General features: G+C 45.3%; 1 protein-coding gene across 1 annotated transcript in view; it reads left to right on the forward strand.

Annotated features, from left to right (window-relative positions):
- Positions 1–14583, forward strand: part of WDR82 (WD repeat domain 82) — a 33992-nt gene extending 19409 nt beyond the window's left edge. Inside the window, exons 5-9 of the mRNA XM_038770581.1 lie at positions 5370–5486; positions 6072–6227; positions 6723–6792; positions 8079–8221; positions 12403–14583. Coding sequence (XP_038626509.1) covers positions 5370–5486; positions 6072–6227; positions 6723–6792; positions 8079–8221; positions 12403–12432 — 516 coding nt within the window. The 3' untranslated portion in view covers positions 12433–14583. The remainder of the gene's footprint in view (positions 1–5369; positions 5487–6071; positions 6228–6722; positions 6793–8078; positions 8222–12402) is intronic.
- Positions 14584–17869: the final 3286 nt, after the last annotated feature.

Below are 17869 nucleotides of genomic sequence, written 5' to 3' on the forward strand. Positions count from 1 at the left end.
GTGGACACTGTCCCTGCCTTCTCAATTAGTGGGTGCTGGAGGGGAAAACTAAGGTACTACTTAATAATAATAATAATAATAATCATAATAATGTTATTTAAGTGCCTAGTGGATAGAGCACTGGCCTAGGAGTTAAAAAGACCTGTCCTAGGGACAAGAATAAGGAAAAATGGATAGGTGATTGAGTGAATACATGTCAGGTATATGGATCAGGATAGAGGTAAATGCTGAGGATAGCTATCTGTAGAATGTGTTGAGGTGGTTGTTGGGGTAACGTGACCTAAGGTGGTGGAATATAATTGGGGAGGTGGGATTTCAGAAAGTTGGTGTACACCCCTGAAAGCAGAGTCGATCTTTTTTTTCCCCAAAAGTGGAATAAGGACTAGGACAAGAGCCAAGTAATAATAATAATAATAATGGCATTTATTAAGCACTTACTATGTGCAGAGCACTATTCTAAAAGCCATTCACTATCAACCACTTATGCCGTCAGGGGTCAATGATTAGATTAAGCATTCTCTGCATCCCAGTTCTTTGTCTCGATACTAAAATTGGGTTGATGCTTAACAGTGGATTTGAAACAGTGCCACAGTATCTTTCAACCTTTGGGGTGGAGGATGGGTTTATGAATTTCCATTTTGGAGCATGGGACAAATTAATTGCAACTTCTACAGGGTTGGCCAATTTACCTTCCAGGGCCCCGAGCGCCAATCCCCCCCGGCTGCCGTGCGCACCGACCACCGAAAACTGGGAGAGGCCACGGCCCCGCCACTTTCTACCCCCCGTCCCCGAGTCTGGCGTTTCTAGGAGGGGTCTCGGAGGCGGGATTCCTTCAGAGCGAGGTGCTGAGGTTTGGGGAGGATGGGATGGATGGGGAGACGAGGCAGGGAACCTAGTAAAAGAGGCTGCGGGAGCCCATCCGCCAAGCTAGCTCTCTTCCTCCCTTCAAGGCCCTACTGAGAGCTCACCTCCTCCAGGAGGCCTTCCCAGACTGAGCCCCTTCCTTCCTCTCCCCCCTCGTCCCCCTCTCCATCCCCCCCATCTTACCTCCTTCCCTTCCCCACAGCACCTGGATATATGTATAGATGTTTGTACATATTTATTACTCTATTTATTTCTCTTACTTGTACATATCTATTCTATTTTACCTCCTTCCCTTCCCCACTGCACCTGTATATATGGCCTTCCCAGACTGAGCCCCTTCCTTCCTCTCCCCCTCGTCCCCCTCTCCATCCCCCCCATCTTACCTCCTTCCCTTCCCCACAGCACCTGTATATACGTATATATGTTTGTACATATTTATTACTCTATTTATTTATTTTATTTGTACATATCTATTCTATTTATTTTATGTTGTTAGTATGTTTGGTTTTGTTCTCTGTCTCCCCGTTTTAGACTGTGAGCCCACTGTTGGGTGGGGACTGTCTCTATATGTTGCCAATTTGTACTTCCCAAGCGCTTAGTACAGTGCTCTGCACATAGTAAGCGCTCAATAAATACGATTGATGATGATGATGATGAGGACCAATGGGCGTCCTGAAACTTGAGCTGCTGGTATCCCAGACAACTGGAGAGAGGGGGCACTGGTGGTGTCCCAGACTCTGGCCTCTGGTATGTGACACTGGCAAGCGTAGCCTTTAGAAACCTCCAGAAGTGGTTTCCAGCGCCTGAAAATATTATTGGGAAATTGGGGACCTCAAGTTGCTCACCTGGAATTTCAGGGCCCCCTAGGCCATGGCTGAAAGTGAGTGTACTAATACCTGAGCAGCAGACCGGTGGAGATATCAAACACACTGGCTCCCTCAACCGTAGAGAATTTGGTCATCACACTGTGGACAGTAGTAGGTCAGTTGAAGGGCCCCAACTGGATTTAGTAGACTGTTGACATTGCAAATCGTGTAATGGTTAAAGAGCTGTGTAAAGTTCATTTCTAGAAAAACTTGAAGGGTAAAATAGAAATCCCCCCTCTTTTCTACGTTACTAACAGTTTTCTGCTTCTGTACTAAGGCGACTGAGCATTATTTGAGTAAATACATTATGTCCTTAGGAACCTCCGGTGGTTGCCTATCCAAGTCCGCATCAAACAGAAACTCCTTACAGTTGGCTTTGAAGCAATCACCTTACCCACCTGCTACCTCACCTTACGACTCTCCTACTACAACCCAGCCCGCACAATTTGTTCCTCTGTTGCCAGTCTGTTCACCGTACCTCAATCTCTTCTTTCTGACTGCTGACCTCTTGCCCACATTCTGCCTCTGGCCTGGAATGTCCTTCCTCTTCAAGTTACTCTCCCCACTTTCAAAGCCTTGTTGAAGTCACATCTCCAAGAGGCCTTCCCTAAGCCATCATTTTCTCTTTTCCCACTCCTTTCTGTACCACCCTGATTTTCTCCCTTTTTTCACCCCTCCCTCAGCCCCACAGCACTTAGGAACATATCCATAATTTATATTAATTCTGTCTCCCCCTCTAGACTTCAAGGTCATTGAGGGCAGGGAATGTAGTCCAGCTCTGTTGTACTCTCCCAAGCGCTTAAATACAGTGCTCTTGCCTGGAACGCCCTTCCTCTTAATATCTGACAAACAATTACTCTCCCCCACCTTCATTCATTCATTTAATCATATTTATTGAATGTTTACTGTGTGCAGAGCACTGTACTAAGAGCTTGGGAGAGTACAATACAACTTATTGTATTGTACAGACACATTCCTTGCCCACAGTGAGCTTACAGTCTATGGGTTGGGGGGAGACAGATATTAATATAAATAAATAAATTACAGATATCTACATAAGTGCTGTGGGGCTGGAGAGGGAGGAAGTCAGGGCAACGGAGAAGGGAGTGGGAGAAGAGGAAAGGGGGACTTAATCAGGGAAGGCCTCTTGGAGGAGATGTGCCTTCAATAATGCTTTGAAGCTGGGGAGAGTAATTGTCTGTCAGATTTGAGGAGGGAGGGACTTCCAGGCCAGAGGCAGGATGTGGACGAAGGGATGGCGGCGAGATAGATGAGATCAAGGCACAGTGAGAAGGTTTAGCGTTAGAAGAGCAAAGACACATCCCTGACTGAGCCCTCCTTTCCTCTTCCACTGCATCGCCTTGACATGCTCCCTTTATTCATCGCCTCTCCCAGCCACAGCACTTACATACATATCTGTAATTTAATTAGATGAATGTCTGTCTCCCTCTCTAGACTGTAAGCTCGTTGTGGATAGGGAATGTATCTGTTATATTGTTGTAGTCTCCCAAGTGCTTAGTACAGTGCTCTGCACACAGTAAGTGCTCAATGAATCAACTGATTGATGTACAGGGTGCTAGCCTAGGGACGTGGAAAGAACAAGACTGAATTCCTACAGAACTTAATCATTCAGTCAATTAAATTTATCGAGCATTTAACTGTGTGCAGAGCAAGGTACTAAGCACTTTGGAAAGTGCAATACAATAGGGTTGGTAGGTATGACCCTTACCCACAAGGAACTTAAGCATTGCTGAATTTACTGGGACCTTTGTCTCCCAACATTGGCACCAAGGTTATCACTTGGAGCAAGAGTGTAATAGCTGCCCTTTTGGACAGTCTACGTTTTGGTTAGAGAGACCTTCTAACACCCCTAAATTTTGCTTGTTGTCCATTCTGCCATAACTTCCTGGGGTAATGAATTCCATAGATTTTCATAAACTTGCTGTGGGAGAAGTTGCTTCCTTTTGTTAGTCTCGAACCTACCCCCTTTAAGCTTCAGAGCAATGGTTGCCCTCAAAATAAAGTCTCAGGCATGAAACCTGCCCCCATGATCTTAGCTTCAAATTGTAATGATAATAATTATAATCACTGTGGTATTTAAATGCTTACTATGTGTCAAGCACTACTACGAGAAGCAGCATGGCTCAGTGGAAAGAGCATTGGCTTTGGAGTCCAGTCATGGGTTCGAATCCCAGCTCCGCCACATGTCTGTTGTGTGACCTTGGGGAAGTCACTTCACTTCTCTGGGCCTCAGTGACCTCATCTGTAAAATGGGGCTTAAGACTGAGCCCCCTGTGGGACAACCAGATCACCTTGTATCCCCCCAGCGCTTAGAACAGTGCTTTGCACATAGTAAGCGCTTAACAAATGCCATCATTATTATTATTATTACTACTAAGAGCTGGGGTAGATACATGATGATAATAATAATAATAGTGGTATTTATTAAGTACTTACTATGTGCCAGATAGTGTAGTAAGTGCTGGGGTGGATACAAGCAAATTGGGTTGGACACAGTCGCTATCCCACATCGGCTCGCAGTGTTAATCCCCATATTACAGTTGAGATAATCGAGGCACCAAGAAGTTAAGCGACATGTCTAAGGTCACACAGCAGACAAATGGCAGAACCAAGATTAGAACCCAGGTCCTCTGACTCCCAGGTCTGGGTTCTTTTCATTAGGTTATGCTGCTTAGGGCTCATAGTCTTATTAGGAAGGCGACCAGGTATTGAGTCCCCATAGAGAAGCAGCATGGCTCAGTGGAAAGAGCCTGGGCTTTGGAGTCAGGTCATGGGTTCAAATCCTGACTTCGCCAATTGTCAGCTGTGTGACTTTGGGCAAGTCACTAAACTTCTCTGTGCCTCAGTTACCTCATTTGTAAAATGGGGATTAAGACTGTGAGCCCCCCATGGGACAACCTGATCACCTTGTAACCTCCCCAGTGCTTAGAACAGTGCTTTGCATATAGTAAGTGCTTAATAAATGCCATTATTATTTGCAACTCTGGACCTCAGTTCCCAGAGAAGTTAAGTGACTTCCCTAAAGTCACACAGCTGACAAGTGGCAGAGCTGGGATTAAAACCTGGGTCCTCTGACTTACAGGCCCCTGCTATGAGAGAGACATGCACAAATACAGTTAAAACCTATCTAACGACCAATTAATCAAAGGTATTTATTGAGCATTTACTATGTGCAGGTACCTAAGGATGCAACTGACAAATGCTTTTGAAGGAAAGTTGGCTTGTCAAGAGGAGGGGAAACAGCATTAGAGCTGTAGTTCATCCCTAGAAAAACTTGAAGGGTAAAATAGAAATCCCCCCCATTCCTGAATCCCAGACTTTGGATCCGTAGTCAGTGGCTGTGTATTCTGTGTCCCGTTGACGTCAAGTTCCAAGAGCACTTTTTTGTCAGTGAATCTTTAATGTTGGGCAGTCAAAGGTGATTTGTAACCTCTTGAGGGGAAATGGGGATGATTTGTAACTTCTTGAGGGGAAATGGGGATATCAGCAATTTCCATTTTGTCTGTAGAGTGGGGATCGTTATGAGGAAGAATAAATAACAGCTCATATGCCCCTTGAGAGTGCTCAGATGCTAATTGAATCATTTTCTCTTGTTCGATTCTTGCCGCCTTCTCTTAGGGTCTCATGCATCTCCAGGGAAAGCCTGTATGCTCCTTTGATCCAGAAGGATTGATTTTTGCTGCAGGAGTCAATTCTGAAATGGTCAAATTGTATGATCTTCGTTCCTTTGACAAGGTAAAGTGACTCAGGTTCAATCGTGGCATTTGGTAAGCTTTTAGGAGAAAATATGTTGTTGGTCAAGAAGTGAATACTTCATCAGCAGAGTATTCCATTGGTAGCTGTGACTGTCTTTTATTAATAATAATAATAATAATAATAATGATAGTATTTGTTAAGCTCTTACTCTGTGCAAGGCATTGGCTGGGGAGGAATACTGGCAAATCAGGTTGGGCATAGTCCCTGTCGCACAACGGGGTCAAAGTCTTAATCCCCATTTTACAGATGAGGTAACTGAGGCCCAGAAAAAGTGAAGTGACTTGCCCAAAGTCACACAGCAGACAAGTGGCAGGGCCGGGATAGAACCCATGACCTTCCAACTCCCAGGTCCATGCTCTATCCACTCGGCCATGCGGCTTTTGATCTCGGCTGTCATCTGGGAAACTGCGTCCTCATTGGCGGAGCTGAATTAGCTTTTAGACTGCTTGGGTCTTTTTCCGTAATGGAGGAAGAATTTCACGAGGCACTCATTTCAAGGGAAGGAAACGAAATAAATGCCTCAGGCTTCCCTCGTGATTCTGTTCCTCTGTTTTTACGCGAAAGGGGCCATTCGCCACTTTTAAGATGCAGTATGACCGAACCTGTGAGTGGACAGGCCTGAAGTTCAGCAATGATGGGAAACTCATCCTTATATCCACCAATGGTAGCTTCATCCGCTTAATTGATGCTTTCAAAGGAGCAGTGTTACATACCTTTGGGGTGAGTTTGCTCTTTTCCTGGTACTGTGTCTGTATCTAAACTCCCTTCTGATTGGGTTGGGAACACACACCCTCTTGTTAAAAGTTGCTGGTTTGCAAGGGACAAGGCCAGAAGGGGAAGTGTAATTCCCTGTACGTTGCCTGAAGTGGAATTGCGTTTTGTTGGCCCAACAGTCAGGTATTTGGCTTAACTTGGATGGGGTGTGAGGGCACATTTCCTATCCAAATGACTGACCGAAAGCTAAATTTTCATCAAAAAGAAAGCGTTTTTCAACACCTCTGCTTGTAAACTGTCCTCGATCCAAGCTTGGGGGTTTGGAGATGGCTGGCTAATGGGGCAAGTGCTGGGGACTTGGAGTCTGCGCCACACCAAAGAAAGGAGAAGGAGTGTCATGGAACTGTCACTAACCATTTATGATGCGTGCTGACATAGGATGGCTGGCCCTTTTTTCTGGGTTTTCAGGAAAGAAGAAACTGTTCTTTGTGTGTGTTTTAGGGGTATAACAACGGCAAAGCTGTCACACTGGAAGCTTCATTCACTCCAGACTCCCAGTTCATTATGATTGGTAAGATGCTGTGTCCCCTTGTAGCTTTTAAAACCTTACTTCACAAGTCTTCCATGCAGAGGCACTCTGTTTTGAGTTCAAATGATTTAAAATGCTTTTAAAGGAAGGGCTAGGTGTAGTATATGTTTGACGATGTCCCCAAATTCTCTGGTCTCCCTGTACCGGAGACCTACAATGTTTGCAGAGTTCTTCTTTATTACCTGCCACCGTCTGACTTCAGCATTCCCATTCCGGCTCTGGTTTGTAATACCTGGCCATAGCAGCTGCGGAGACTTCTGCCCTCACCAAAATGAATCCTGAGATCCTGAGTTATATACTCAGTAGCCAAAACCATTGGAGGAAACTGCTGCTAATTAAAAATCACTACCGTTGTTCATCTCTCGTTCCCAGCCCTCTGCCAGCCATTAAGAAAAATTGGGAGGGCTTTTATTATGTATGTGCCAATGTAGTTCTGAGAGCGCTCTTTTATTTAATAATGATGGCATTTATTAAGCGCTTACTATGGGCAAAGATTTGCAACGTTGGCCATGTCCTTTAGTGGGCAAACCAACCAGAAGCTTGAAGACCCCTCCTGTGTCTTAATGGCCTTGAGAGGATTTGACGTCAATGATTTTTGTTGTTGTTGCTGCAATAACTATAGTAAGACTCCAAACAGCTAGAGGTTTTGTGGGAAGGTTACTGGATTTTTCTGTAAATTGACTGCCTTTGTAGTCCCAAGTGGTGGCGGCTTTGTGTCTCTCTTCTCTTTCCCTGCCCTCCCCTTTCACTTATTAGATTCTGGAAACTGTTCTGGCGCTCCTCAGAACAGCAGCAGCCCAGGGAGGTGTGTGTATGTTGGTGGGTGGGCGGGGGGGAGCAGTGGGGGTGGATAATAATAGTAAACAGGGTCAGATAGGTGGAGGCAGAGTTAGTGATCCCCGACCCCAAAAACATTCATTTCATTTGCAAAAGAAAATTCCTGCTAACATTGGTTTGGCACCTAATAGCTTTACACCCTGCCAAAAGAAATGTTCTGTCAATGAAAAATTTCCTTCTAAAAACATAGCCTCTCTCCCATGCCGTCACAGCCGCTGGTAGTTGGAGCTGTAGGGTAATCTAAAGAGGCAAGTTGAGACCAAAAATCAGCTTGAAGGGTTAACTTCGTTTGAAGCTGGGTCTCATTTATCTTTCCAAAATGATTGTATCCAGGTAAGTGGATTCCTCAAGCACCCTGGTTTCTCGTGTGTGTCAAAGCCAGCTGTTGCTGGATAGCCAGACTTAGTTCATTCTTTCTGCTTTGACTCTAGGCTCAGAGGATGGGAAGATCCATGTCTGGAATGGGGAGAGTGGAATGAAGGTGGCTGTGTTGGATGGAAAACACACAGGACCAATAACCTGTCTACAATTTAATCCCAAATTCATGACCTTCGCCAGTGCATGTTCCAACATGGTAAGACTACTCAGAAAAACATGAGAAATGCCATTTAATAATAATAATAATAATAATAATAATAATAATAATAATGGCATTTATTAAGCGCTTACTATGTGCAAAGCACTGTTGTAAGCACTGGGGGGATACAAGGTGATCAGGCTGTCCCACGGGGGCTTACAGTCAATCCCCATTTTACAGATGAGGTAATTGAGGCACAGAGAAGTGAAGTGACTTGCCCAAAGTCACCCAGCTGACAATGGGTGGAACCAGGATTTGAACCCATGACCACTGAGTCCAAAGCCCGGGCTGTTTCCACTGAGCCACGCTGCTCTATTTCAGCCCAGTATTCTCTTTCAGTATCTGACAACAAAAGATGCTGGGAGAGGAGCAATGGACTGTTTTGACCTCTTTTACATCTATCCTCGTGTTTAGAGAGGTGCCTCTATAATATTCTTTTTTAAATAGCATTTGTTAATCATTTACTTTGTGCCAAGCACTGTAGTAAATGCAAGCTAATCGGGTTGGACGCCGTCCCTGTCCCACATGGGGCTCACTGTCTTAATCTCGGTTTTACAGATGAGGTAATTGAGGCCCAGAGAATTAAGTGATTTGTCCAAGGCTACACAGCAGACGAGTGGCAGAGCCGGGATCAGAACCCAAGTCCTCTTACTCCCAGGCCCATGCTCGTTCCACTAGGCCACGCTGCTTCTCAACCTCCTAGTTTTTTCCTCTCTAATAACCCTTCGCTTGAGCTTCGTTCCTCCTTATGACTCATTCGGGAGTCTGCAGATGGGACCGGGTGGCATAAAGAGGAAATAGTAGGTGGAGCTAGTGTTTTCTTGAGGGGACCTATTGAACACTTGGTGGATTGGAAAGGATGACAGCAAAACCTAGTACAGCATTAACAAGAATAGATGGACGAGACCTTGCGTATTCGTGGATGAGACCTTGTTTGTCTACTTAGTCCCTGCAGGTTTCCCAGGAAGCACAATGTGTGTTTCCTTGAGTAAGTTATCCTCTGAAAGACCCCCAGCATGGCCTAGTGGCAAGAGCACGGACTTAGGAGTCAGAGGTCGTGGGTTGTAATCCCAGTTTCGCCACTTGTCTGCTGTGTGACCTTGGGAAGTCACTTAACTTCTCTGTGCCTCAGTTGCCTCATCTGTAAAATGGGGATTGAGACTGAGCCCCAGGTGGGACAATCTGATTACCTTGTATTTACCCCAGTGCTTAGAACAGTGCTTGGCGCATAATAAGCGCTTAACAAATACCGTGATTTTTATCATTATTATGAGGGTTCTGGCTATAGGCCAGATCGATATAATCCTGTTCCCAGTTCTGACATGCGCTGACTTGCTCAAATCCAGGTGGGATTAAACTGGAACCTCAGCTTGGTTTCTGGGGGATAGTGCAGCCCTCTAGCCCAACCCTGGCCTAAGCACACACACGTGGGTCTTTATGTCCCACTCAATCTCCAAGCGCAAGAGTTGTGGTCTGAACTGAGCTTGGGCAAGGCTCGTTCATCTATAATAGAACAGTCAAGTCAGTCAGTCATATTTCTTGAGCACGTACTCTGTGCAGAGCACTGTACTAAGCGGTTGGGAGAGTACAATTTAACAATAAACGAGCTTACACATTAATATAAATCAATCAGTTAAGTGCTGTGAGGCCAGGGGGTGATGGTGAATAAAGGGAGCAAGTCAGGGCAATGCAGGAGGGACTGGGGAAACGGGAAATGAGGGCCTAGTCAGGAAACACCTCTTGGAGGAGACGTGCCTTCATTAAGGCTCTGAAAGTGGGGCAGAGTCTCTGCCCCTTCCAGCTTCCCCCTCACTGTTAATCCAACCCCTCAAGTAGGTGAAGGAGCATGTGATTTCCTTCAAGGCAGTTTTCCTGCAAATGAATTCATGTCTACCTTGGTCATGTAAGCATATGGCTCTTGTGACATGGAGGCAAAAGCACCAGGTACTGCAAACAAGAAACAAATTGGCATGAGGGACAGTCTTACCTCTAGATTGTAAGCTTGTTGTGAGCAGGGAACATGTCTGCCAACTCTTGTATTGTACTCTCCCAAGCGTTTAGTACAGTGCTCTGCATACAGTAAGTGCTCAATAAATACCATTGATGGATATGCACACAATGCAGTTTGGGACTGTGGATCCTGCCTTGGCCTTTTCAAACACACACACACACACACACACACACAGACACACCCCACCCCACCCCACCTCCCCACCCCCAAAAGCAGCACAGGTAAAAGTTGGATAAGAACTTCATTATAATGAGAGGAAGACAGGGAATTCTAGCTGATAATGCTGCATAGAGAATAGCAGTTGGCTAGAGTGAGCAGATTTGATTATAACCTCATTATGAGAGATGGGGAAAGTTGTTAGCAAATGCCATAATCATTATTATTATTATTAAGCACTTACTATATGCCAGGCACTGTACTAAGCGCTGGGATAGATACAAGCAAATCAGGTTGGACACAGTCCCCATCCCACATAGGGCTCACAATCTCAATCCCCATTTTACAGATGAGGAACTGAGGCCCAGAGAAGTAAAGTGACTTGCCCAAGGTCACACAGCAGACAAGTGGCAGAGCCGGGATTAGAACCCATAACCTTCTGACTCCATGCTGCTTCTCAGGTCTCTTCCTCTTCCCACCCCCTTTAGGCAGTTTTTTCTCCCACTACTGGCCCCTAATACTATCGGAAACAATTTCCCTTCCCGCAAAGCTTTTGTTTTTTCTGCTTTCAGGCAGCACTAGAAGTACTACTACTAATAATAATGGCATTTATAAAGCGCTTACTATGTGCAAAGCTCTGTTCTAAGTGCTGGGGAGGTTACAAAGTGATCAGGTTGTCCCACAGGGGGCTCACAATCTTAATCCCCATTTTACAGATGAGGGAACTGAGGCCCAGAGAAGTGACGTGACTTGCCCAAAGTCACACAGCTGACAACTGCCAGAGCCGGGATTTGAACCCCTAACCTCTGACTCCAAAGCCTCTTTCCACTGAGCCATGCTGCTTCTCATAGTTTCCTCCCCTTCCACTAACTGTAGTTGGGGTGATGTTTCCTGTCTTTTTTTTTAATTGTATTTTTTCAGTGGTATGTGGCAGCCACTGTACTAAGTACTGGGGTAAATACAAGCTAATCAGTTTGGACACAGTCCCACTTAATAGATAAGGTAACTAAGGCACGGAGAAGTTAAATGACTTGCCCGAGGTCACACAGCAGACAAGTGGTGGCTCCGGGATTAAAACCCAGGTCCCTCTGCCTCCCAGGCCAAGCTGCTTCCAGTTTCTGGACTGGAAGGTTCCGAATGGCCCAGGGGAAAGTGAGTGTGTGATTCGGTGTAAAATGACAGTGCTCTGCACATAGTAAGCGCTCAATAAATAAATACGATTGACCATATTTTGGAGGATTACATGGTAAGAAAATTGGCACTGACAAGCTCAAAGCTGAAGACATCTTGTTTAGACTCCACTGCGTCGCTGTCTTTTGATCTTGTATGTGTGTGTGTGGGGGGGGTGTCCTACATACAGCAAGTATATTCCTGAGTCTCTTATACATTCTTGTTTTTATCAAGATTACCCCTCTAGGTTAATTTTCACGTAATTCCTAGCATAGGATTGGTTCATTCTTTCTGTTGAAAGGTGAGTCTGAGGCTACCAGGCCATCAGTTCAGGAATAGGTAAGCCCTCTGCCCCGTATCAGAATGTCTGTCCATCAGTGGTATTTGGGCACCCACTGTGGGGAGGACACTGAGTTAAGTGCTTAGGAGAGTACAATAGAAGACAATAAAGTAGACAGAAGACAATAAAGTAGATCCTGATGCACTGGGATTTCTGGAATCTTTGATTTTTTTGGCTAAAGTGAAGAGGGCTAGTGATCCAGTGAGCTGCTTTCTTTAGCAACCATCTGGACTGTCCACACGTGCCCATTGCTGAAAGTTCTGCTCCCAGGTCATTGGCTTCTCTGGAGCTTTGGGAAAGGTCAGGACAGCCTTTTTGTGTGCCCAGTGGGGCTGGGATTACAGGTTCCGCATTGGCCTTTTCAGTCACACATATGCCCAGGTGACTCTTTGTCCACTGTGAAGGATGTACCTGTGTGTATGTGTGTAGAGGGAGGGGGAGGTTGGAGCATTTGCATCATCTGGGGTTGCTGGATCTCAAGTGGCATCCTTCTCCTTTCAGGCATTTTGGCTGCCCACCATCGATGACTGATCCTGTCACTGGTTGGCAACATCTCCACCTTCAACAGCAGAAACCAGTACTTGCAGGAACAGTAGAGAACTTAGTGTCGGGATTGGAGTGGTCTCGAGCTGAAGCTTATAGTCCTTCCCACGTGTGTCGCCGAATATTGTTTATTATAGAACATGCTGTTGGTTGGGTTTATTTTTCTTTTCTTTTTTTAAAAAACAAAAAACAAACTTCTCTTGCTGCATCCTCTAAAAGACTCTCGGTGCTACAGACCAGAAGATCAACCCAGACTTTCCATCCACCATGACCCGGGCTTCTGAGGTGGCTAATGGTGCAGCATGAATGACCCTGTCACTGAAACCTCAAGAATGCCGTTGCTGGTTTGGATTGTATTGGCTGCTCTGGAGTCCATAAAATCTTCCCTCAGCCTATATCTTCTTTTCCCTGTGACTGCTCAGGAGATCACCAAAGTTTTGTTTCAAGATGGCAGAATTCAGCCTCCTCACTACCAGGTCTCCACAGTGTCACTGCGCTTCTGCTCCCTAATCATCCCATTTCTTCAGTGCCAAATAGTCATCCAGAACAAACCAGTTTTTATATGACTGTCAGAAAGGCAAAGGGAAACTTTTGCCGGGAACTGAGTGGCTTGGAAATCATGGAACAGTTTCATCAATTGCTCCTGGCGGAGGCCAGTGAGCTGAAGAGGCAGCCAGGCATCGCAAGCAATAAAGGCATCTTTTCAGCAATATGAGCGGCCCCATTGTACTTGGGTAGTGACTCTTTGAGGAATAAATGGACGCAACCTAAATCTGAGGCCCCGAAGTTGTCTTCTGTGCTACCGACTTTTTCTTGTAAATACAGTGAGATAGGATGGGATCCTATTTTTTTACCTTTAGATAATCGATTACCATTAGTGTGGGCCAGTATTGTGAACTGAGTCTGAATTGTTTACACTGATGCCGCTTTCTTCTCCTCGTCCTGTAAAAAGTCCACATTTAATCCATCCTGTCCTCTAGGTGTACTACCCCCAATTGATTTTAAGCTTGTAATATATTTTGGAGTTGAGGGGTAATAGCTCGCCTTTTTATACAAAACATTTTTATTTCTGCTTGTCATCCAACACCATAAGCATGCCTTTCTTTTTAACATGATGTATTTGCTGTTTCAAAATCCTGTGTTAAACTGATGTATATAATCCATTACATTTGCCTGGGTCTTAACCTTCCTACCGTGACATTCAGACAGATGCATAGCAGCCAAATTTGCACTCTCCTCCTGCTTCCCACCCCCGTCAGGAGCAGGGAGGAAGCAACGTTCATCTGGTCAGACAAAACCCTCTCCTGTGCAGCCTCCAAAGGGACAAAACCACTTGTTGTCCTCTGGTCGGCTAGAGCGACCCTAGACTCGAGAATCCTTCTTATAGAGTCACACTGGCCACCTGAAAGGTGAATCTTTGGAAAGGGTTGAGTGGGATGTGGGACACCCTAAATGAAACCTCCCTCTCCATGGGCCCCTAGTGTAATTGCATTGGCATACTTCTGTAGTAGTAGTAGTAATAGTAATGGTATTTATTAAGCGCTAACTGTGTGCAGAGCACGGTACTAAGCACTGGGCAGTAATTGTTGGGGGTTGGGGGGGAATTAGACACGTCTGCTCCTGTAATCAAGTTATTGATTATTTTTTTAAAGAAGGCAACAGCTGCTGAAGTGGGGGGACGGGGCTCTTTTATAGGAGATGGGAGAGCCAACGGTGTCATTACTTAGGCGTGTTGGCACAAGTGTAAAGAGGTCTTCCACCCCTTCCCCCCACCTCGTAATTTTTCCCCTTTGCGGGGAGTCTGAGCAATAGCAAAGAATGATGTGTTTGATTAAAGCCATTTACCAGGGAGAGCAAACTTCTCCTAAGGAGAACAGAGGCCACCTGCTACTGCCACAAGCCTGGTCTGACTTGAAACATTTCTGTAGGTAGAAGATGGGGCCCTAGGGGAACAACTTTTCGGCATTCCCTAAACCTACCCTTCTGGACCTTCATTATTTCTCTGCTTTATTATTGGGCTCTGTCTATTCTATGATCTGATGAAAAAATGACTGCATGATAGCATCTGAGAAACAATATGCTTTTAAGGCTTTCGATTCCAAAAACCAGATTTTATATAATAAACTGTATACAATTAAACTTGGTACTGTTGATTTCATGGGCTTGGTGACTTCGGGGCGGGAGGCTGAAGGTGTTCTTTGAGGGCTTGGGAGAAAACAGTGAAAGCAAGTAAACAGGATCCCTGCCCTCAAAAGAGCTTACAGTCAAGCCAGGAGGGCAGACACTAAATATCAGTGTGGGGGAAGTAATGTAAGTAAGGTGACGTACATTAGTGCCACAGGAGGGACATGAGTACTGGGAGCCTTGATTGTTCCCGTTACATGTAGATACACTGAGGACACGTGAAGGACTTCAGCATATTCCCCCCAAGGTGGGTGGGGGAAGTAGGTGGAGCCTGGTACTGGTACTTAAGTAAATTCTGGGAGGCCATTCCATTTTCTAACATTTCTCCAGTCAGCATTGTATACTGAACTCCCTTGGAGAATAGAGGCCCCTCTCATTTTCGTCTGGTTTTGAGCACATGGAACTTCTCCAGAAATGGATCGTCTCTGTCTTACCATGTGAGGCAGGGGTTCCCTGCTCTGACTTTTTTAAAAGTACTTGGCTGTGCTAACAGTTGTTCTTGGCTCTCCCAGAAGCTCACAACCTTGGTCATCTTTGACCCCTCTTTGCCTTTTGGCTCTCATTTAATATAAACGCATATGCCACAATAATAATCATTATTATTAATCCACTGCTAAATCCTGTTGCTTCTTCCTTCAAAACAATTCCCAGATCTTCCACCCACGACTGTGGTTCAAGCACACATCGTATCATGGTTAGACTACTTTATCTCCCTCCTCACTGGTCTCCCTGCCTCTCCCCTCTTCAGTCCCTCCTTCAGCCTCAGACAATGATGCATCTCCACCGAAAACTGGGCATCAATTGCCTCGAATAATAATTGTGGTATTTGTTAAGTGCTATGTGTCAAGCACAGTTCTAAGCGTTGGAGAAGACACAAGATAACCAGGTCAGACACAGTCCCTGTCCCACACAGGCTAACAATCTAAGTAGGAGGGGGAACAGGTAGTGAATCTCCATTTTACAGATGAGGTAGTAACTGCAGCACAGAGAAGTTAAATGAGTTGCCCAATATCACACAGCAGGCACGTGGTGGAACTGGGATTAGAACTCAGGTCTTCTGAATCCCAGGCCTGTGCTCTTTCCACTAGGCCAGTCTGCTTAGTGTTACCTACTACAATCAAGAAAAGAGTAGCCCTTTCTGAGCAGAAGCTTTGAAAGGATTGTGTGACAGAGGCAAAAGTGAAAAGACAAACATGGCAGCATGACAAAAGGGAGTCTTTGTAGGTGCACAGTGTGGTCAAGCCTGCAGCTCCTGCATAGGACTTAACGGAAACACACACACACACACACACATGAATTACACTATGAGTGGTGTCCTCTTTTAGTGTGCTATATAATCCCCCCATATCAAAGACAGAGTCTAGACTACCACCCGCATTATCCGGTAGCCTATCTCATACTCTACTTAGATTGGAAATCACCTTGTAGCCTAGAAGTAATTGGGGAACTGCAATATAAGTAGCTGAGCAATGATCATTTTTATCATCAGTATTTACTGACTGTCTGCTGTGTGCAGAGCAATGTACTAGGTGGTTGAAGGCATGCAATAAAAGAAAAAGACAACATCCCTACCCAAAAGGAGCTTGGGTGGAAACGGGCAGACACAAATTAAATATCTGCAATGGAAAGAAGAAAGGAAACAAAGTGAGCAAAAATGGAATAAGAGGGTTAAATAAACATACAGAGGAGTGCCTGGCAGGTGGGGAGGCAGGAGATTTGATGGGGCAGGGTGTTATTTACCTAGACTGTGAGCCCCACGTGGGATAGGGACTGTCCAACCTATCTTGTATCTTCCCCAGCATTCAGTACAGTGCTTGGCACACAGAAAGCCCTTAACAAATTTCATCGTGGTTGTTGTAATTATTATTATTATTATTTTCCTCCCTGTGGTAGGGAGAAGAAACAGTCACTTCTGGCTGCTGGCTCGGAATTGAACCTTGGGTACCCAGGGGGATCGGGTAGAAGTACAGCGGACCAGAAATCACACAAACACAATGAACAAGCCGACAAGGAGTAAGGACTAGAACTCACTGTAGTCCTCATGAATGGTGGCACAGCCTTATTCTTCTCCGGAGCACTCCTGAGCCTTCAGTTACGGCACCTGAACCCCCTGAATCCTACTGCGGAACCTCAAAATGGTTACTTGACCAATCAACCAAGCAGTAGTATTTAAGCAGCTAAGGTGTGCAGAGCACTGTGTTAAGGGCTTGGGTAAGTATGGCAAAGGTAAAAGACACAACCACTGCCTTCAACGAGCCTGCATTCCAACGGGGTGACAGGCCCAGAATAAACTGTTGATAGAAAAAGAGAATGGAAAGATGGATTGGTGATTACAAAACTGCTTAAAGAGTGGAATGCACAAATTGATCTGTTCAAAAGTGCTATGGAAGCTGAGTGCATAAGCAATTGGAGACCTGAAGAGCAGAAGGTCTGAGGAAGTGGGATTTCAGCAGGGCTTTGAAGATGGGAAGAACTGTGGTCTGGTGGATTTTGAAAGGGGAGGGAGATCCAGGCAGGGAAGAGGACATGAGCAAGGGGTTAGAGGTAGTAGCTGAAGCCATGGGAGTGAATGAGTTCTCCAAGGGAGTGGGTGTAGATGGAGAATAAGAGTGATAATAATAATTGTGGTATTTGTTAAGCACTTACTACGTGCCAGGCACTGTACTAAGCGCTGGGGTGGATACAAGTAAATCGAGTTGGACACAGTTCCTGTCCTACCTGGGGTTCACAGTCTTAATCCCCATTTGAGGGAACTGAGGCCCAGAGAAGTGAAGTGACTTGCCCAAGGTCACACAAAGCAGACAAGTGGTGGAGCCGGAGTTAGAACCCGTAACCTTCGGAATTCCAGAACTGTGCTTTATCCACTACACCATGCTGCTTCTCGAAGCAGCTTGCAAAGCATGTAAGGCACTTACTATGTGCCTAGCACTGTACTAAGGGCTGGGGTAGATATTCTTTTTCCAGAGGTTCCAGAACAGACCCAGCGTTATCATCATCATCATCATCATCATCATCAATCGTATTTATTGAGCGCTTACTGTGTGCAGAGCACTGTACTAAGCGCTTGGGAAGTACAAGTTGGCAACATCTAGAGACAGTCCCTACCCAACAGTGGGCTCACAGTTTAGAAGGGGGAGACAGAGAACAAAACCAAACATACTAACAAAATAAAATAAATAGAATAGATATGTACAAGTTATCACAATAGTGTAAGCTCCTTCTGATAATAATAATGGTATTT

This window comes from Tachyglossus aculeatus, chromosome X2, assembly GCF_015852505.1.
Source record: "Tachyglossus aculeatus isolate mTacAcu1 chromosome X2, mTacAcu1.pri, whole genome shotgun sequence".
Taxonomy (NCBI): Eukaryota; Metazoa; Chordata; class Mammalia; order Monotremata; family Tachyglossidae; genus Tachyglossus; species Tachyglossus aculeatus.